This window comes from Falco peregrinus, chromosome 5, assembly GCF_023634155.1.
Source record: "Falco peregrinus isolate bFalPer1 chromosome 5, bFalPer1.pri, whole genome shotgun sequence".
Classification (NCBI taxonomy): Eukaryota; Metazoa; Chordata; class Aves; order Falconiformes; family Falconidae; genus Falco; species Falco peregrinus.
Window position 1 is genome coordinate 111,788,196 of NC_073725.1, and position 22,733 is coordinate 111,810,928.

Consider the following 22,733-nt stretch of genomic DNA (forward strand, 5'->3'; position numbering starts at 1 on the left):
CTTCCTGCACAACTAGTTACGGGAAATTTAACTTCCACTCTCTCTGCCATGAAACAGTTTCATTTCACAGCTTTATCACTGGAAATGACGAGAATGGAATTCAGCAAATCTTTGGTACAAAGAGCAAGGTGCTGTGTCAAAGTATTTTATTAGTAAAGCTGATATTTATGAGCATCTTGACTCACCACGTCATCTAAAGGGCAGTTGGTTTTGCAGATAAGCAGTTCAACACAAATAATTCCAGCTGCCTGAGCCAGACTCAATACACAGAACCAGTCTGTGTTGCAATATATAACCACACGTATACACGGGCATGTGTGAGATACGTAGCGCGGTGCTGGCAGTTTTAAGGATGTCTCTGAGCAGCACAGCCCCCTGCGGGGGCGAAAAGCACACACGGCCTTGGGCCGCTGCTGGGGGCACAGCCCGCGGCCCGGCGCGGCCCCAACACCCACCAGCCCACAGGGCGAACCGGCGGCGCTTCCCGGGTAGCTCAACGGGAATGGCACCCGCCTGCTGCCGCGGGCCAGCCCCTGCAAAGCGCCGCCGAGGGCACGGAGCCTAAACGCGGCCCCCGGCACGGGCGGGCCCGGCACCCCGCGCAAGTACGGGCGCTCCGCCCGGCAGGGGCTGGGGGCCCAGCGGTGCCGCGGCCGGCAGCTCGCCCCAGCGCACTCAGGCGATGGCTGCCCGGGCGGCCCCGGGGCGAGCCGGGAGCCCCGGGCCGGGCCGCGGGGGCAGGCGCGGTGCCGCAGGCGGCAGCCCAGCCTCCCACCGCCCCGGGCGCGGGCGGGCAGGGCCGGGGGAGAGGCCAGGGCCGGGAGGCGGCCGCGCCGGCCGGGGCGGAGCGGGCGGGCGGGGGCGGTCGGCGGGCGGGCCCAGCGCTAGGCCCGGCGCGGCGGGGGGCGGCGGGCGCTGCGCAGAGCCCGGCTCCCCTCGGCGGCGGGCGGAAGGCCGGAGGGCGGCAGCGCCATGCCCGGCCCGGCAGCGCCGGGGCCCGGCCCCGACCCGGAGGAGAGCTACGACTTCCTCTTCAAGCTGGTGCTCATCGGGGACGCCAGCGTGGGCAAGACCTGCCTGGTGCAGCGCTTCAAAACCGGGGCCTTCGCCGAGCGCCAGGGCAGCACCATCGGCGTGGACTTCACCATGAAGAGCCTGGAGATCCAGGGCAAGCGGGTGAAGGTGAGCGGGGCGGCGGGGGGCCGGCGGCTCCGGTTCCGGGGATGGCGGCCAGGCGCGGCTCACTCCCAGGCCGCCCCCCGGCGCCGCCGAGCTCGGTGACGGCACGGCCGCCCTGAGATGCCGGCGGGGGGCCCGGCCCGGCCGCCGGAGGCGGCGGCGGCGAGACGGCGGCCCGCGGCGAGCGGGGCCGCCCCTGCCCCTGTCGCCGCCTCGCTGCTGCCCCGCCGCGGGCCGCCGCCGGGTCCGGGGAGCGGGGGGCCGGGCACACCAGCCGCCAGCCGGGCCGGTCCCCTCTCGCACCGCGCAGCACCGGTACGGTCCCCGGTGCGAGAGCCCCGCGCCTCGGGACGCGCCCTGCCCGCAGCACCCCGCGGCACCCCGCTTCCCGGCCAGGCTTCTGGCTTCCTGCCAGCCAGCAGGAGCCTCGGCTGCACTGCCGTGCCTCCAGGGAGGGATGCGGGTCTGGCCGGGAGGGAGAAGCTGGGGCAACTGCTGTTAGATCCGGCTTATTTACAAGTTCTCTTAAAGCGTTGTTCACAGGGTGTCTCACAAAGTGCAACTCTTAGAGCTCTTCCCAAACCAGAAGGCATCGACCCGACATTTGACTTCTGCTTGTTTTGTGCTGGAGAAAATCGGCTAGTTGTTAGGGTGAGAAAGAGGATGGGACAGTCACCCCGTGGAATTATCCGTAGACTCTCAGTCACGCAGCTTCCCCACGGCAGAGCGGGCCTCTGCGCACAGCAGCGATCACACAGCAGGGAAAAAGGCTTAAAGCACCTGCGGTTTGGGGGGCTACTGGGATAAATCCCTTCGCCAGCCCCCTCCAGAGCACAGAGCTGTAACTCTCCCCCAGTGTGACCAAAAGGAACTTGATGCAGTCGCTGCCTGGGAAAGACCATGACGCTGGCAGTGGAATTCTGGCCTGTGTTTACCAAAACAGGTGTCAAAGTCCTCTATTGTCTTTTTCTTATAAATTAACTTCGGTGAGCAGAGTATTAAACAGAGAAAGCTGCAGAAAATGGAAGAAATGAAGGCTCACGTTTTTTAGGAAAGGAGAGGGATCAGAAGTTCCACACCTAGCAAAGGTGTTTATTTTCTTGGTGTTATTTTGCCTTTTCCTATCATGTGTAGCTGGGGTTAGCAGTTGAAAAGGAAACTCGCATTTTCTGTTTGTGCTGTTGGTACCTCTTCCGCGCTTTCGTCAGTGGGGGGGTTTCTCCTTTAAGATTGAAACCTGGCTCCATTTAAATGCCAGGCACATAGAAAGTGACAAATGTGTCTGTTCCTGGTGCCAGGGGTCTCAGCCACGACTTCGGGAGTAGGGGAGGGCTAGCCCAGGAAATAATCCACGCTTCCTAGGTGTGCTTTTACATCCTGTCAGTACTTACACCTGAATATTCCTGTACTAGTAGTAAGTCTGTAACAAAAACCTGTGGATTACTTCTAAGTATTTTACAAAAAACAAGTAAGAAAATGCAAGCTCTTGGGGCTTTCTTTTTCTTTGGATTTTCTGTACTTCCACTTAGAAAAAAATTAGGGATGCCCAGATTGAAGAAAAGTGTTCTAAGCATTACTTCAGCCAAATTAATCCAACATTGTTGTTGAATTGCCTTACAGACATTTTTGTTAGCCGCTCAGTCAGGGACACAGCTAGAATATGAAAACATTTGCTTTGAGGTTTTTTGTTTTGTTTGGTCTGTTAAGGTGTGGGGTTTATGTGAAGTTTAAATTCCGGTCAAGCTTTTCCAGCTGGATTGAGATTTCAAAGCAGTCCATCTGGGTCCTGATCTGGGTAGGTTTGTTCAGCATGCCACAGGAAATGGAGAATAAGAAGGCATTTTATTATACCCTTGTGAGCTCCCTTATAAAGTAGGCAAGTAGTTGTGTGTGTGTCTTGCACATTTGACAAATTCGGTTTTGGTGTTGGTTATAGTAATTTGAGGAAAAGCACTTTAGCTGTCTGAACAGATCATATCCTAGCCTGTTAGTAAACAAGCCTGTACATGTGCTCCGGGAGAGATGGACTGTGTTTCTCATTGTTTCTCAGTCACGTGAGAGACACTTGTTTAAGAGTCTCAGATAAATTCTTGATTGGGCTGTATCAAACCAAGAGATATTCAGGACATGCTTAAAGTACTATTTGTTGACCTTACAAAAAGAGCCTTAAAGCAGCGTGCCAGGTGATTGTGCTGCTCCCGTTTCATTATGGGTTTATGCTACTCAAGACTATCCTCATAAGGAATGCAAAGGCTTGTTTCCTTTTTAGCAAGTGGTACAGGAATGAGAAAACCCCCATTTTTATAATTGTTTAGAATTTTTATAATTTATAATATTTTGATAATTTTTGTAAGCTCATCTTTAGAAGCCCCTTCAGAACAACAGTGTGTACAACAAAAGTCCCAAGAGCTTTTGAACACTGCTTGCACCGCATCCCCTGTGGCCTAAGCTTAATTTTTGGTCAGGCTAATGGTAGTATTGCAACACAACTGAGTGAATATGAATTGGACACTTACTTTGAGATTGAAACAAACATTTTAAGGTTAATTGTATTAGTGTCCCTTTCTGTTTATAACTTCAAATGTTGTTATTACAGTTATATAATGTTTCTGAAACATTTGGAGCCCAGGGATTTTTAGTCTCACTTCCTTTTTTTTGCATTTTTGTTGGATAAGGGAAAAGAAGCATGTTGGGATACTAAAGGTTAAGGTTCTGCAAATAACTTTTATCTTTAACGCAAGGCTTTCCTCACATCTTAAAGCTGTATTCTTTCAAGTGTCTCAAATTATATTTCATATGCTGCTGCTTCATCAGCTACTGAAGCTGACTAAACTACATATGTAAAGAGATGTTAGCGCTTGAGAAAGGAGCTATTCATGGACAGTCCTGATAACTAAAGCTTTCTCTTCAGAAATAAAACAGTAAAGCGCCGGTATCATAAGCTTCCCCAGTATGTGCTAACCCTGATTTGCAGAGATTAACCATTTCCAGAGAGGAAGAACACGCAAGTTTGTCTGTGCCGTCCAGTCTTCTGATTCCCTTTTTGTTCTTTAAGATCTCCAGTTGCAATTTGAGGTATTGTCCGGTGGGATTACACGAGCCAGTTGCCTCTGAGACAGGCTGTTGTGAGCCATGGGCTCTTGGAGGCATTGAGCTAAGAGGCGAGCTGTGCAGCACGAAGCCAGGCAGGGATTTGGCAGATCTAGCACACTGGCTTCTAGTGGAACTTCAAAGTCCAAGTTACCTGTGATGACCATCTTGATTTTTTTTGTTTTGCTTTGGTTTATCATAAAGGCAAATTCTGACCAGCATTTATCCAGAATTCTGTGCTGCCGCTCCTTCCCTCCACGCCCCCACCCCACCCCCCCAGTTTAGGAAATGTCTGCAGTCTATCTTCATTTTTTTAAAAAAATGCTCTAGTATGTGCTGTTTTAACAGGTTGAAATTGTGGCATACTATTCTCTATAAAATACATCCTGCTTAGCTGGCTAAATCCTAGAGTACAGACCAGTTCCCAAAAGCTGTGGCTGTTGACTTAATGCATAGTGATTAAAGTCCTATTGATAAATTAATTACTTGTTCTTTGAGTGGTAGAAAGAATCTGGCAAACAGAACAAAAATGTTTTGTAACTGTTATGTCACTGTATAAAAAGATATTTATAAAACAGTGGAACTAAGATTTTACATAATGATAGGCAAGGACATTCAGAAGTCCATGAACAGTGGTTAGTAATAACAAAATCCCTTTTCTTTTGATGAATTTCCTCCTGTGAACTGATAAATTGGGTATCTTTAATGTCTACTTTACGCTGTCATTTCATAGTGTTCTACATATACTGAACATTTTTTTCCTTTATGCCATGGTTTTTCTCCCTCCCTTCATAACAAATACTTCTTTATATATCGTTGCACTTCTTAGTTTACAAGCTTTTCCAGCCCATATGATATCAAGATTCTTGGCTTTTATTCAGGCTTCATGGCTGTAACTAAATCCCTTTCAGAATGGCCCAAAATGTAATGTGTTATTATCTGGCCCAATTGCAAGAAATATAAAATTATGACTTGTTAACTGTCTTGTCTCCTGACTGTTTTATTTAATAACATTGCTAAACAAATATAAATGAAGCTATTGGTTTTTACATGGAAACAATGTTCTTTGATATCCAGAGGGAAGTGTAGCTCTCTTCCGTCAACTACTTTGATACCCATAATGCCAGAGCAAACAGGAATGCTACGTTCCTGCAGGCAGGGACTCCTAATTCTCTGAAAACTTTGTAGGGAAACAATTGAACAAACCGAACAGCTACCCTAACTGTTCCATGTAGGAATATCACTTTAATTGGAATACATTGCCATACAGATGCTAGTTTGTTGCTTTTGGCAAAAACTGTATAGATTAAGTTGCAAGATTGTTTCACTAAATCTTTTTAGGAGGAAGTGTTGTGATTTGCCAGTGTACAGAAATGTGCATTAGTGTTTGCCATTGAGGTGACAGGATTTAGACAGAGTTGGTTAAGAATCGTTGAGCACGGTCTTTGCATCCACAATTTCACTATCAGGAAATGTTATGGATAATGCTATATTTTGAAGAATTCATAGTAGAAAAGTGACATTGTCTTTGTAAAGGAAGGTATCAGATACAGGATGTACTTAGTTATTATTACTGCTGCTTCACAAGCAAAAGTAAACCCAAACTCCCCTGATCGTTTAGAAGAATCAGGAAAGTTCTTAATAAATTTTGCAGGAAGTAAGGGAGGGAGAAGTTATTTAACGCGTCTTGAGGCCATTTGTTCAGCATTAACCTTTGATCAACAATATGTTTATCAATGCAAGAAGAATTCACATCAAACCATTTGATAATGTACATTTGCTATGCTCTGTGGTCAGCCTTCCACTTGCCATTTTCAACTTTGTTTCTACAGCTGAAACTCTGCTTTCTTTAAACCTAATCAGGCATCCAGAATGATCTTCCAGAGACCCCCGCATAAATTTCACCACCTTCTGTTTCCTCCCTTACATCAAACTGAAACATCCCTTGTTTCAGTTTTTCTCTGGTGTCTCTCATCTTTCTGTCGTGTGCCATTGTGAGGAGCCTCACTCAGTCTTCTTGATAACCTCCTGGTAGGTACTGGGCAGCAGCTAACAGGTCACCTCAGATCCCTCTCCTGTGCTGAATAAGCCTGTTCTCTGCAGGCCCTTCTCCTAGGGTATGCACTCCGGTTACCTGACCATCTTGATGGCCCTCCACTGAACTTGCTCCATTTCTTCCATGTCTGTCTTGTACAGGGGACCCAAAATTGGACACTGAATTTTAGCTAGAATCTAATAAGTGCTGAATAAAGGCGGGTTGTCTCCTCCCTTGATTACTGGCTTCACTCCTGTGCACACAGCTCAGGATGCTGCCAGGACACACTGCTGGCTCCTGTTTAGCTTGCTGTCTGCAAGGACCCCCAGGGCCCTTTCAGCACAGCTGCTCCCCAACCAGTCAGACCCTAGCCTGCATCTTTGCAAGGGGTGAATGACATACACTGCCTGTATACTCCTTCCCAACAGGAAAAGATGAAAAAGCTAATACAAAAAGATGTTCAAGACTTTGTCTAATGTACTTACGGAAAACTCCAATTCTACAGTGATCATGTAGAGTCATGAAAAATCTTACAGGAGTTCCTAGATTTAGCGCTTTCCTATTCAATACCAGCCAGTGCTAACAGCTCTGCTATCCAAAAACTTCAAAGCTAAAAGCAAATCAAAATAATCAGCTTTTGTAAGTAAATGGGCATTCAGTAGTGAAACAATCGGCGCAAGAAGGATGTGGCTCCTTGTCTTTGTTCACTTAGGGTATTCTGTCATATTCCCTCTGAACAATGGGTCTTTATTCTCTGTTCTTCATCCTGTCCTTATCTGCTACTAGAGATGGTCCCCCCGAAGGGCTGCTACCAATCTATTTCATAGGTGTTTTCTCTAAGTATCCTCAGATTAATTTAACACGATTCTCCAGTAATCCCAACTTCTCTCTTTCTTTCTTACATAAAAATTGTTGCTAAAGTAATTACGAAATCAGGACTTGCTTAAAAAGGTTACTAAGAGACAGACATTGCTTCCATCACATTATTTACAATGCTGAAGCACTTAAATCGAGGAAATAAATATGAAATTTGTGTCATATACTGTATACGTGATACACTTATGCAATACAAAAGAGTATATGATTGTATCTCTTTTTTTTGTTTTGTTTCATTTTTTGGTGACCTGTGGCTAGTACAGTTCATTTGGTATTTTGATTTTAATATCTAACTTAAATTGAGGGGCTTTCAAATGAGAAATACTGATATTTTTTTTCCAAAGAATTTGCAGTTGTTATTTCCTGTCAAGAGTTACATATTTGTAAATACAGTATAATAGAAAGACTGTATGATTTTTTTACTATAAAATGGTGGTTTAAACTTACAGTTGTGATTGGTATTTATATGTAGTTCTCATGTTTCCTTTTCAATGGAATTGTCTGAAATGTATCTGTACACCTAGTGGACAAAAATACTTAGGAAAAGAACTTGTATTTTTGTAATGACTCACTTTTAGTTGTATATCAGACTGATTCATGCTATACAGAAATGCTTTTCTGAAGAGTTTTCTGAAGATGCTGTCAAGCATATTAGCTATATTTTGCCTTTAGAAATACATCTTGTTTAAATTGGGTAATCTGGTTCATGATACTTGCATACTCTGTGTGTGTCCGTAGTGTGTGTTCTTAATGATTTAAAATAAGCCAGTTATTAAAACTTCAAACAATGTGGCAGGACAGGTTTTCAAGGTTTCAGATTGTAAAGAGTGAGTTGCTATTAGGCCCCCCAAAAGCACCTTTGCACACTGAGCGTGCTGCCAGGCGGACTGATTCATACCAGCTGAAGCTGCCATCTCTGCACGGGTCTGACAGGAGACTGTACAAGGGCTCCTGACCCAGCTTCAGGTGAGCTTGCTGATCAGTTCACACCCACCTTCAGCACCAAGTTAAACTGAAGGGGCATACTCATGATCGGTTCAGGACAAATTTGCCATTGCTCTAAACAATCGTTGCACCTTCCTCCCCACGCAGTCTGCATGCTTTCAGTACCATGTGGCTGTGTAATTGGTATCCAACCTCCAAACAAAGGGAAAACCCCTATTTTTCAGTTACATCAGTGAATTAAGCTATATGGTAGAGCAGATTAGCAGGTGCTAGTTTCAATGCAGGGAGAGGGCAAGGATATGCAGCTGGGGTGGCAAGTAATTTGGTTGAAGCCAGTCATTAAACCATGCCTGTATTTCACTGACTTTCCCTGAAACAAAGAGTGGGCACTCACCTGGCTCCTCCTGCCAGCAAAAGCAGTGGGAACAGTGACAAACAGTGTGTCAGTTGGTACGTATGTTTGCAAACAAAGTATCTGCTTAGGGGTCTAACACATACTGTAGTCTCAGCAATGAAAGCAGAACTACAACAAACTGAAGATCATGTGGAAAGCTAAATGATTCTGAGTCCTTACACAAAAGAGCAGAGACAAGTAGGGGGACATGAACTTCGAATGCCTGAGGGAAAGAACTTACCTGGACGATGTGGGCTGGGAGAAGACTGCCGTTTGGGTTCCTGAGAAGGTCAGACCTGTGGTCTGTGCTGTTCCCAACAGGACACCGAGGGCTTCAGTCCTGTGAACACACAGACATAAATGCTGGAGTAAAACATGTGTGTGGGTGCTCTGAGATCTTGTGGTGACATTTTGAGGTTGCTTTATCACTACTGAAAGGCTGTGGAAATTGGGGAGGACCACAGAAAGGCCAATATTGTACTCATCTTCAAAAAGGGCAAGAAATCCTGGGAAACTACAGGCTGGTCAGACTCATTTTGGTGCCTGGGAAAATTAAGGAGCAATTCTTCTTGGAAGAATTAAGTTTTGACCCCACTTTAAGCAGGCATTTGGCTTTGTCACCTCCCAAAATCTGTCCTAACCTCAATGATTCTGTGATTCTGTGGAATGTGCTTATACTGAGGTCTTCAAAATCCAGTATACAGCACAAGGCTGGAGACTAGCTTGCTCAGTCACTCTGCAGCTAAATCACTATTATTTATACCATGTGAAAGGTGTAAGCCAAAACAAATATTTTTAAAAATATTTAAGAAGTTTATAATTCTTCTGTATGCACAGAATCTCTCAGACCTCTCCCAAGAGTTGGGTAATCATCATTAGCCTTGTTTTGCACTTGACCTAATGGAATACTACGGTTTAAAACTACGTAACAGATACAAAGGTCTAGTGGGAGACTTGAGTACAGAGAACATCATATATACATAAACCTGCCATGAACTTCCTCATCTCTAGTAATGGCCTCCTGACTGCTCTAAATCATTATCAATTCCATTAATAATCAGTGCTTTATGGTGTTCTGAGTCCATTACAGTCCCTTCCCCTTCTCTGAGAAAACTCTTATGAGGACCGAGGAGCACTTTTTCATTGGATTGATTCCTTTTAAGCTGTACATATGTCATTTGGGATCTAAATGCTTGGCTAGCACAGGAAAGTGATCCAATCAGTACAGCCTTTTCCAAAGTGAAAGCTGCTGCTCAAACACGCAGCAGAGTCAGAAGACACAAACAAAATACTAACGTGCAAAAGAAATATATGGAAAAATTATTCCATATTATTTGGTATAAAATATCACTGGTGCATTGTGTTACATTATTGTCAGCTTTTTAAAATAAAGAAGCTCAGAGAGAGGGGAAATAATAAATAACAGGTCCACAACAGGGGAAGGTTAAAAAACCCAAAAGTATTTGCTTATGTCCTGTCTCAGTTAAGAGGAGATGCAGAATCTAAGGAACGGCACAAAAAGACAGGCAGTGGTCTCCCACTGATTGTTTGGGGATATAGAAATGAAAGTGAACAGAAGGACAAAAAATTATAAAACTTAAAAAAGGAAATTCTTCAGTTTCATTGCTACTATATATTGAAACCAAGAGCTTTGAAAGATTCAAAAAGGATTAGAGATTTATAAGGAGAATGAGAACATCCACAGTTACCTTAGATTAAAAGCTCCTGGAATATAAACTCTCATTTTCCAGGACGTTAGACAACCTATAAAACAACTGGATTTAGAAAGAAATTTTCCCTGTGAGCAGGATATTGTATTTGTCCACTCTTGACTTATTTGGCTTCTTTCTATGGAACATTTAGTACTGGGAACTCAAACCCTGATACTAATACTGATAGTTCGTGTGCTGCTGGATTTAGACAGAAGTATGTAAGCTAAGCATTTCTTCTTCCTGCCCAGATGTAATGTCTGTGGGTACCACCTAGCAAAGAACAGGTGACTAGACTGACTAGATCTTTCGCTGACTTTATTGAAACCTAGGATTGCTGGCATTTCTTTTAAACATTCTTTTACATTTTATGTATTCTATATACATTGTTCTAATTGTCTCGTATTTCCTCATAAAACAGCATCAGCGCTCTCAGATGACACTAGCACATCCCACTCCAGTTGTTACTGCCCCTGTAGCAGAACTGACAAAACCACATCAGTACCACAGACAATGTGTAGTGAAAACCCACCTGTAGATTCAGTGACACACCAGATGATGAACTGGAGCGGCTTGGCTATGGACTAACGTCTCGTTTTGCTAACTCAGCTAGAGAAGGTGGTGACGGGGTAAGGCTGGACATGCAAGCAATAATTTCATAATCTGCCACACGAGGATGCATCAGAGCTTGCCTGCAGGAACCCAGGGTGTCTCAACACAAATAGAAACTTGGAGCAGCCAAGTGAGAATAGGTTCTCCAGTGTTTATTATTATCCTTAAATCATGAACAAAGGACTAGAGAATTGTGCTGCCAGAATGCATCACACATAGGGAAGATTTATAACAAGGCTACTGAATCAAGTCCTACCTGTTGATTCAGGAAAGCTTGCTAGCCAGTGTCTCACTGTATGCTTTGTATTATTTAGTTGCAGATCTGGGACACGGCTGGCCAGGAGAGATTCCGAACTATCACACAGAGTTATTACCGCAGCGCCAATGGAGCAATCCTAGCCTATGATATCAGCAAGAGAGGCTCTTTCCTGTCCATTCCTCGCTGGATCGAGGATGTGAGAAAGTATGCCGGTTCCAACATAGTGCAATTACTGATTGGTGAGTTAAAAATACTAATACCGAGCGCTACAGGTTACTGTACGATGTAATTAGTTACAATATTTGTTTAAGGTGGTTAGGAGTTTTCTTTTTGGTTGATGATAAGATGTACAATAGATCTGACTGGAAATTACCCTAGTATTTCTTTTAATTAGAAAGTGCTGTTTCAACAAAACATAAATGTTTTGCTTGGATTAACTTCTGTTAAGTAGTAGACAGCTTTGTATCAGAAACCAGCTTTGAATCTTTTGCATACCACTTAATGGAGAACTGGGTACCCAAGGTTTCCAGGTTCAGCTGGAGGCACAGCTGCTGTGGATCATAAGGTTTCCAGGGCCCAGAGAAGCTTCAGTATATCAAGACAATGTTTTTTGGTGAACTGGAACACCTGCATACTTCTGCAGAGGGATTTCAGAAGGACTTCAGGGCAATCGGGGTTTGTCAGTTCTCTGCTAGAAGTTCTGCTTCCCAGCCCCAATGTTTCTGACTACGGTGTGGCTCTCAGGAGCTTATAGATCCACTAATACGACATCAGTACTCTTCTAGATTTCCCTAGGTATCAGCAGGCTGCTGTCATTTTCACGAAATGGTTTTAGCTTTCATTTTTAGCCCATTTTTCTTCTGTTAAGGTCTACAGCCACTACTATTTTGACTTTTTCTGTTCTCTGTATGAGTCATACAGAAATACAGGTTGGAAGGTGCTTAAGAGATTATCTAGTCCAACCTCCTGCTCAAAGCAAGGCTAACATTGGGTTAGTCAGGGCCTTTTCAGTCAAATTTTGAAAATTTCCAAGAATGGAAATTCTGCAGATTTTCTGGGCAACCCAAGAACTTCCTGCTAAATACTTACTTTGACAACAGAGTCATTAAATAGTCATTATGAATGACTCTGTTGTTTCTTCTTTCAGGAAACAAGTCTGACCTAAGTGACCTTCGAGAGGTTCAGCTGGAAGAAGCTCAGAGTCTGGCTGAACACTATGATAATATCATCTGTGCCATAGAGACCTCTGCGAAAGACTCCAGCAATGTGGAGGAGGCTTTTGTGAAGATGGCTACGGAGCTCATGATGAGGCATGGAGGCCCTATGTTCAGTGAGAAGAATACTGACAGCATCAAGCTTGACAGCAAAGACGTTGTAGAAGGCTGGGGGTGTGGTTGCTGATATGAGCTAGGTGATATCCCTAACTTTACTGGAATTTAGATGGTGCTTCACCCTAATGCTGAGTAGCATGGTAGCCATATTCTCCTCCTCCTGTGAAACCAGCAATTTTGTAGAAGTTAGACACAATCCTGTTTTCTTTGGTGTCTTATTTTTTAAAAAGGGACTCTTGAGAGGTAGTCCTAAAAGTCAAGCCCTCTGAAAAACTTACTCAAAATTTGACCCCACCATTTTATTTTCTGTAACCTTCATACAAGTTACAAAAGTGGAGGAAACAACTTTGAATTGGTGGTGTGGGGTAGGAAGACAGATAGTTGGGGAAGACTGATGCACACCCGAAGTTCTGAAGCATTTAGCACGGGACTGTTCACAAAGGAGGTCACTTCTGGAGTAGGCAATCTCGACAGTGTCTTTTTAAATCCTCAGCACTCCACCAATGACCAGAAAGTGACAGTGTCTTTGATAAAAGTATGTCAAGTGTAAGAATACCCAGCGTTTTGATCACAGGACCAAATAGCAGTCACCTGTCCTAGGGCATATGGATTGCTAGTGAGCATTGGAACAGGCCAGGGTGGTGAAGCCTTCTCTCAGGTTTCGTTATGATTTTATTATCACTTTAACAAAAAGCAAAATCAGCCTGAGCAGTATCACGTGACTTGCTATCAAGCGGAATTGGACCAGTGTAGTTATTTTAAATACAGCCTCGAGGAGATGGTAGATGCATTTCATTTGTTATTGTTTGCACAGTGATAGCTCCCTTTTCCAAGTGGGTATCATTGAGTTTTTGCCCTCAGGTCTCTCAATTTCATTCCACAACTCAAGACCTGTGCCACTGGAAACAGGAACTGGAGAAACCTTGAACTGACTGGTAGCCATGATCTCCTGCCATGTGCCTAATGGTCATCTACAGGGTTAATTCTAGCCATACATTTGACATGATGTTACCAGAGTGTTTACTGCTTGTTTAGAGTGTTTAAGTGGCATAAGTGAATTCGATTTTTATTTTGGTTTTTTTTAAAACCATCTGTTTAAATACAATCTGGGCATATAATGGGAAAGAAGACCTCAGAATAGCTGAAAACTGCATGCATTGCAACTTCTTGGTCATAAGCAACCAGCAACTTTTTTAATGATTCCTTCCCAACTTTGTACTCAACTGCTTCCCTCTCTCTATCACAAGTTACCAATTGCTTTTCATTTCTTGAGAACACTCAGCAGGAAATAATCTTTCACTGTTGATCAAAAGTCTACATCGTTAAGTAAAATAGACTTCGTGATTCAACTACATATAGTTGTCTTTCAGATTCAGCTCTGTATTGTATGTTGTAGATGCAGTAGAAGTACTGATGGCAGCAGTCCTCTCTGGATCTACACTCTCAAGCACCTTACAAAAACGGATTTGCGAAGGGAGCAGAAGCAGAATTATTTTTAACTCTGCAGTTAAAGCAAAAGTGTTCAGAGGTAACAAGTGATTTTTGCAATCCTGATACTTTGAAGAAGCTCATTTTCAGAAAGCATCCACTTAAAGTGAAGTCACTTGTCCCTTTTGAAAATCTTGATCAAAAAGGACATGGATTTGCTTGCTACTAGGGCTACACCAGTTATTAGCCATTCAACATATCCAGTATCGTGAAAAACAGGGAGATTTAAGAAAGGGCTAATGGATCCTAGATTCAATACTATTCATCTTCCTACAGAATATATTAAACCATTCTCTGGTCTTTCTGGTTTTTTAAAACTATGAGGTAGATAATTGAGGAGTAACATATGCTTTGTAGCCTGTTTGCTTCTAATCTAAGGGGTAAGTTTTCAAGTTTTATAGTTGTAAGGGTGAAAGGGCCTTAATTTTTTCAGTTAGAGTAGTTTTCACAATTCTAATGTTTTATATGGAAGGGCAGGTTGAGCTGCAGTACTTGATAGTATTTTTGGGTAGTTTTCCAGGACATTGCCAGCTCTCCTACATCCAAAGGTAACAGGCAATAAGTGTCCAGCAGTAGCTGGACACTGAAAATGAGAGTTTTCCAAACACTAGATTTGTTAGTGATTAGCAAACCTTCTATTCCACTCTTAGGAGAAACTATGAAGACAGGCCAAGCTGAAACTCGGTCCTGACGACTGCTTTTCCTCCTGGTTAGGTGGTCCTTAAGATACAGAATACTAGTAAGCATCTGACTTTATGTCGTGACATATTATAGTTTACATCTGCAGGTCACAGTCCTGCAGTTCTGCATGCTTGAACATGGACCCTCAGATAAGCTCAGCCTCCCACTATTTGCAGGATTAGTGCCAAATTAAGCCATGCTGATAAAACCTCACACACATTTAAGAACAGTATTGCTACTACTCAGATTCAAATCATTAGTTTACATAGTAACTCGTCCTAAAACTAGAGCAAGATGCAAAATGAACATAAATCCTGCTTCCAATGCAGTCAGCGAATGATTGTGTTTTTAACAGTAGATGGAGAACTAAGGAATTACTGATCCATTTCCTTAGTTTTGAGGTTTGTTTAGTAAACAAGTAGAATTAGACCAAGCACTATTCTTTTCCTTAAAATTTGTATATCTCTTAAGCTAGTCTTGCAGGTTGAGACTCTGTCTGCAGGTTAGTCTGTTTCAGTCAGAAAACATGAAATACGGCATCAGTGATTTGTTCGCTGTGCTTTCAAATGAAGGCAGCAATTCAGGTTAGTTTTCATTTTGCTGTAGAAAACTAAGACTATGGCTTTAAGTCAGCTTTGTCTTCTAACTCTTGGCTCTTCTATGTTGTAACAAGTGTAATACAAGTTTGCATGCCCTACCTAACTGAAAAAAGGGAACAAAGAAATAGACTGAAGACCTGGTTTATTTTTTCAGGTTAGTAGCAGATACCAATGACAGTGCTTGGGCTGTCAGTAGTAAAAGGCTATTTCAATTACCAAACCCTTTCTTTGCCTAGTAGTAATAGCACAATACTCACTAGGCTGATAGCTTCTTGACCAGAAACAAATTAACTTAGAGCTTTTTGGTCCCCTTCTGAAGACTTCTAATAATTCACATGCATAGCTATGTAATTTAAGTTTTAGGAAGACAGTCCTGTTACTTTAATTCCATTAATCCTATTGAAACCAAAAGGACACCTGGGTGAAGAGAGTGAGTAGCAATAAACCTGAGACTTACGGGTAAAAACCTCGGTTTCAAATCTAAGGTTACAAATGTGCTCTGATGTACATTGAGTGAATAATTCAGTAGTGCGTGATCAGAGTTCACAGCATAAACATTTGCCAAGAAACCTGTTTACTGGCAATTGAACATTAACAAGACTATGGTGCAGTAATTGCTTTTAAGCAGATCTCCTTGGCTGACCATGTATTTGCATTAGTATTTATCATTTATTTTTGGCAGTACCCAAAGTGTGCAAAGTATTACAAAAACACAGAAGGGGACATTGATCCCTGCCTTGTCACAGTTAGGAGTGGAATGCAGAGTAAATACTGAAATGAAATCATCAGCAGAATGTGGTTCCCAGGAGCATGGGCACTGTTATCCTTTGTATTGATTTTGTTTTAAGCTAATTTTATCTCCAGTTACTTACCCAGTCCATCATCACGGATGGAACTTGTACAAATATTTATATTTATATAAATATAATACCAAATAAATGTTAGCCCAGAAAGCTGCTAACATTTGCTCTGCAAAAAAAATTTAAAAAATGAAAATACTTACGAACAGCGGAAAAGTCCTAATGATTTTATCATTCTCACTGTACTGGTAAGCAGGTCGCTTTTGGAGGAAGGGGAAACTATAAAACTAAATGAAGCCCAGCTAATACTGTATAGATTTCTGAGAACTTCACAAAAGGTGGAGCTCTTGCTCAAATTTTTTATTTGCCTTTAAAGATCATATTTATTTGAAGAATAAAACTGATCATCACGTGCAATATACATGCATTACTGCAGTAGTACATGACAGTATGTATGCACTCCACAGTAGCACCCTTAAATAACACTAAAGCCTTGATTTGCCTCAGGATATGCTGTCCCACTAAGATTTACACCTCTGTTACTTAATCTCATAGTCCCAGCCACTGACCATTTGAATGTCTTTTGCCATCTCATGCCAATCATGAGGGAACTGGGAGGTAATAACATTATTAGTTTCTCTTGATAGGATTGTTTTAATCCATGTTATGATGGCAGTCTCTTTAAATCAAAATTAATTTTAATTTAATTTCATTAATAAAACTTGTTTATCTTTACCTGTCCTGCTTCCAAAACCTTTATATATTAACAGACCACTGAAATTTACCCTGTTGCATTATTTTGGGTAAACAGTGTGCTGGAAGAAAATGAGGTGAGAACAATACACACTTTGTGAAACTTAAAAATAGAATTACTCTCCTTTTGGCGTCTTCCAGCCTTGGAGAGTGCTCAGTTTAACCCCTGTCAGTCATTCTCTGTGGAAACTTCACAGAAACAAACCGGGTAACGGGCAGAGAATAAACAGGGAAAATCCAAGGAAACTGGAGCGAGGATGTACTCTTGTGAAGAGGTAGTTCTCGCACGACTCGCTTTGCCCTGGTAGCTGATGATGACCACGTAGCTTGTATTCCCACCCTGGTGGTACAAGAAGTGAGGCAATTAAAGAGCAACAGATGCAAGGACATGTGTAGTTCTTGGTGGAATTGACAGAAAATTAATCTCAAAGTTCAGGCTAATCACACTAACCACTTAATTATCCTTTCTCAAATGATACTAGGTTGTTTCATCAACTAAAGGGCATTCTGGATTTACAGATTTGAAAATGAAACATGCTATATTGTTAATGTAGATTAATAGTTACATTTTATTTGTTGTACAAAGTATAGTGACTTCAGTCACAGAGCACGTGCTATATTGTTAATGTAGATGAATAGTTACATTTTATTACAGTTGTACGAAGTATAGTGACTTCAGAGTCACAAAAGCAGAGTCCTTTATAACTGGGCTGTTCTTAGATTTGACAATTCTTTTCCATGCTGTAAGAATAGATTCATAGATTTAAGATATACTGTCTCAGTTTTATTTTTGTAATATCTTTTGGTGCTGATCGTTCCACTGAGATTTCAGTTAAAGAACCAGCCTCCTGGGTATCTTAGTTTTTACTGGCCAGGTAATGTTAAATTTCTTCTAACTCTATTGAATTGGGTTATAGAGCTATTTGAAGCAGCAAAATAATCTCAGATGGAAGCATTTAATTGCAATCCCCACTGTCTACTTAAAAAAAAAAACAAAAAAAACCCAACAACAAAAAACCCCACAGAAGTATTCCACAACTAGATATTCTGATATGTGGCACAAGTTTAGCCCTCTGCATCTTTTTTATCATTTCATTTTATTTTACTTGGAAAAGAGCAGAGTTACAAAATGAAAACCAACCAACCCAAATGTATGTTTGCTGTCCATGGAATTGTTGCCAGAGGTTAGATAAAAATAGCCAGTATACTCTCCTATCTTGATCTTAGATAGCATTTTTTTAATATGACTGCAAAATGTTAAAATGCACTTTAAAAATAATTCTTTGAAGCACAGAAGGGTTGCATTTTTTTTTCACTGTATCTTTTTTCACAAGGGTTCCTATTACTTTAATACTGATAAAGAAAGTTACCTGTATGACATAAGTAACTTCAGGCATCACTGAAGACTGACTGTGTCAACAATTGTCTGGTTTTTCCATATGAGTCAGTGGCCAGTGGAAAACAAGGGAACAGAATAATTTCACTAGAATGAGAAAAGTGAAGCCTGACTAACAATCAGGGAAGATTTTCTAGTCTGATTGAATGTGTTAGGTTTAATTAATGCTTACTCAGTTCAAAGAAAATACTTTCCTTCCCAAAGGTAAAATAACAGACTACACAAATAGTTTGGGGTTTTCCTGTTCGCTTTTTGTACAACAAAAATGTGGCTGCTGTCTATACTGAAGAAGAATGGACTGCTAAACTAGTTAAGTGTTAAGGTAACAGCATAGTTTAACATTTGGAGAGCTGTTAAATTGGCTTAAAGCTGTATTTAGAACCTATTCCTTCCACTAAAAGGTGAAAAGTATGTCTCTCCCTGAGGACACTATTGGAAAACTAGAAGATTCAAGATTGTACCTTGATAAAAATTTATTGAGGCTCTCTTTATCATTAAAAAAGTCACTTTCCATGTTCCTTCTGCAAGATATTTTTAGACTTCAGTTATTTCCAATTCGATTATCCAGCTGAACTGCTGACACTGATTTCTACTTTCTTTCAACCTCAAATTTAACAGAAAACTGAGGATGAAACTTCCTATCACAAAGTGCTGAAGGGCAACCAGATTCTAACCAATAGGTTTTTGCACATGTATCGCCATCACTCTCCTGCTCCTGTGACAGTTAATATCTGTAATGCGTGTATGTAACACACCGTACTCTGAAATTAGCCAAGTCCAGCTTTGCGACCATTCATCCGGGTAGGCAGTGTAGGTCAGGGAAGGTATTAGGCAGGTACAGCAGCTCTGCAAAGCTGCTTCTGTTTAAGCCACTTCTGTCTAGGGCTTACCTAGCCCATTCAGAATTTGTTATTACAGCTAAATTACTACATGTGAACTATTTGCTTTTCCTTTAGTCATAAACATTTAAAAAATTCTACATTTAGATATTTTAATTGTAAAGCCTCAACTAGGACACTAAGAACAGTAGTCGCCCAATTTAAGCTTTCATAAGAACATACACCTTATCATTGACCGCTCTGTAGTTTAAACCATAATTCCCCCATGGAACTAAAATACATCTTGAAGTACACACTATACAGATGTAACAGCTAGCTAAAAGAATCTGATTTTATGTAAATTTTAGCTTAAGAGAAAGTACCTTACATATGACCAAAATTATGGCAAGCTAGCAGTTGTGATTTCTAATTGTTCAGTCAATTCTTTTTAAGACAACTGACCAACACAATCGGTACACTTCCAAAAGTCAGTCTCTTCAGTAACCACTAAGTAACAGCCTGTTACACTGCACTGTGCTGCAGAACATGTGATGATCAACACTCATTATTTCTGCAATAAATTTGATGAGCAATATAAACTTACATGAACATGTGAGGGAGTGATTTGGGGTTTCTAAACTATTGTATGTGAAAACAAGGGTATGAAGGATTGTCCTTTGAACACGGCATGCAAACTTGTCTTGACAATTTGAAGGTACTTTTAAAAAGTGAGTTAAGAGCTGAATTTTCAGACATTAAAGCTGCTGACAGATGCCTACCAATGTCTTCAAAAGTATCTAGTTATCATTGCAAAAAAACACAAAACTGGTATGGAACTGGTTTTGCACTAAAGGGAAGTAGTTATCAGGAAAAAAAAAAATACATTAATGTGAAAGGTAGAGCATCCTTATTATTCTGCATTTTTCCTGTTCGCTCCCTAGTCCAATGCTGTGCATAAGCAAGCATTTTTCCCTTTATAAATGGTATTAAAATAGATTATTCTAAGTGTGAAAAGTAGTTTGATACTTGACAAAATAAAATGCTATATACATTTTCTTAAGAGAGTGATAATATTGATGAGAATAACTTTGCTAACACAGTTTGGTGTGGTAATATAAGGGATTCACCAAACAGCTGAGTTGGAATGGTACATACACGTACCGTTTCAAAACCGGAGGAAGCCAACGGATGAGATCAGACACTGTCCTGCTTGCCAGGCATAAAGTAGGTACAGACACATACTGAGCAGAAGTTGAATTTAGTTATTTGTAACAGTTTTTAAAGATTTCTATTTTGTAAGTCAGTAAGGAGAAACGCTAAGATTTTTGATAGTCAGATACGCTCAGTGCTGTCAACCAGCTTTTCCCTCCTTTGTGCCTCACTGGTATCTGGCAGACAGAAACCCCACAACTCCAGAGACTAGATAGCATTGGAGTGAGTCTGGCTCACACACCTGTTGGGGAGAAAATAAAAATCTCTTAATTCATATTGAATTCATTCACTGCATTCCAAAATTATTTCAGGGGTTTGGATGATAACAGTGTTAAAATTATTCTGCATTTTCTAGGACAAATCTGTTGCTGTTTCTCAAGGTTTCTTCGAGAGATGCAGGCTGTACATTTCTAATCATCCGTAATGACTTTGCTTTTAAACTTTCTTATCACAGTACTGGCTAGATCATTTGGAATATGAGACAAGGGAGCAAGCTTGCATACTACAGTAATTTTTTATACTTTACCTTCATCTATTTATGGATTTATCATGAAAAATATTTTTAAACATATGAAACCTGCTTTTTGTTGTGAATTTTAGCAAGGTAGTGGATACATTGTACTGTGTATCATTAAAAAGGTTCAATTAAAGTAAACATTTGGCAATTAATATCTTTTGTTGTTATTTTATGCATGTGCCTTGCTGTGGTTTATTATCAGAGACAAAATCAAGTTTTAAGAAATAATGTATCCTATTCTACAGTGCTGTATGGTGTTCTACTTTCACTCAAGATACAATCTAATGTACTCTTGATTAAACAAACAGTGCTTAACTCCCTTCCTCTTATCCTTGCAGCTGCCCGTCACTTACATAAATGCACGTACATTAAATTGTTTCAGATTAGTAAGCTCTCCAACATAACTGGCTGGAGGATTAAGAATGAAAACCAAAGTCCTCAGTGTTGGAGAAATGCAAATAACTTTTTTCAGTGCTTATAATTAAGTGTAAACGATGTAGTTACAACTGTACCTTCACAAAGGAACATTCAGATCGTGGATTTTATTTAATTGCTGTAAATTAAAACAAAGTAATGCCCCTTTCTTTTTGCTTGGCTCTTTAATTCTCACATCAGTAGATGACCATTTTTATGCGGAGGAGCATGCAAATATTGAATTACTTGGTTCTGTGTTCAGTCTACAACTTCAGTAGTAGCCTTGGGTTCCAAAACAGCAATCAATAGTTTTCAATGAAATGGCTGTGCTCTAAAGACGGTTCCTTACACTGCTGGGTATAGCTGAACTCATTAGTTAATTCTCTTAGAGTGACACATTCTTTACCACTGAAACATTCTGGACGTAACTACGCATGTCACTGGTGTGCACAGCGCTGCAGAGAATCGGTGTGAGAGATAATGCAAGTGTCATGCTCAACGTATACCATCTGTTGGTAAGTATTGACTTTTTTTTTTGTATACTTCACGTGTTCTGCACATCTGTAGTATAGTTTCTAAATCTGTGTGGGGAAAAAACCAACTTATGCAAAAAATACAAAGGGAAAAGCAAGTTGTGAATTCCAAGGGTGTGATATGATACAAAGTGTAACAGTTTATACAAAACTGGGTTTCATTTCCGTAAATAATACCATTATTAGATTATATTTCTAGAATATAATATGTAGAACAGTTCTCTCTAAACCCTGTAAAACGCATGGTCTTCACAAGCAAGCCTGTGCTTTCACAGCCTACACCAATGATGAGCTAGTCATATGTCACCTTGTATGAACCTTGGAACCTGCCTCTCCTGCTGCTCTAAGCTCTCACAATATTTCCAGAGCAGAAAGGACACACACCTGTGTCAATAGAACTTAACTAGTTTCATAGCTGCTTCCCAGGTCATCTTCCAAAGCACTGTATGACAGGCAGACTACACAACACTGACTGATAAGGGAGCAAGATGGGTGGCCACCGATGGGTGGCTAGAACCTCCCCAGGATACCCTGGTGCACCCTTGAAAATGCGAACAGGCTGAACCAGTCATGAAAGGTTATGTGGAGGGGAAAAAAACACGCACTGAAAAAAACCCAAAAGCCTGCCCTGATCTGTGCTGCCTGATCATTTGTAAGTGTGTGTGGCAAATTCAAGTATGTGTCATTAACAGGTGTCTTTCAGTAACTTGAATTTATTGTGGAAAACAACTGTGACAACTGTTTAGTTGGCTTATTTTAAGTGCCTATCACAAACACTTTAAAGGGACTTAATTGCATTTCTAGGAACTCTTCCTTGAATCCTCAAGGAATGTGGAATAGTTTGAATACAGAGGAGATCTACACACATCACTACCAATTGTATCTTCTTGTTAATGAGGTGAACTGGCCTTCTTTATGTAGTTTGCACCTGCAAAACAATACACTTTTGTTTATAGTCTTAAGTTCACTGAATATTTTTTCTTTCCATCTATGGTCAGGCACTGAGCTGTTAAACTAGCAAAAAGCATATTCACAGATACACTCCCATACCACAAAACACAAGTCCCAAGTCCTATTGAAAATCTGTTTCTT

At 41.3% G+C, this 22,733-nt stretch overlaps 1 protein-coding gene across 1 annotated transcript; it reads left to right on the plus strand.

Moving 5' to 3' along the window:
• The first annotated feature begins 875 nt into the window (after nucleotides 1-875).
• RAB43 (RAB43, member RAS oncogene family) lies at nucleotides 876-20,846 on the plus strand. Its single transcript, XM_005239325.4, has 3 exons — nucleotides 876-1,182; nucleotides 11,155-11,338; nucleotides 12,247-20,846. The coding sequence occupies exons 1-3, from the start codon at nucleotides 973-975 to the stop codon at nucleotides 12,498-12,500; spliced, it is 648 nt and encodes a 215-aa protein (XP_005239382.1). The 5' UTR covers nucleotides 876-972; the 3' UTR covers nucleotides 12,501-20,846.
• Nucleotides 20,847-22,733: the final 1,887 nt, after the last annotated feature.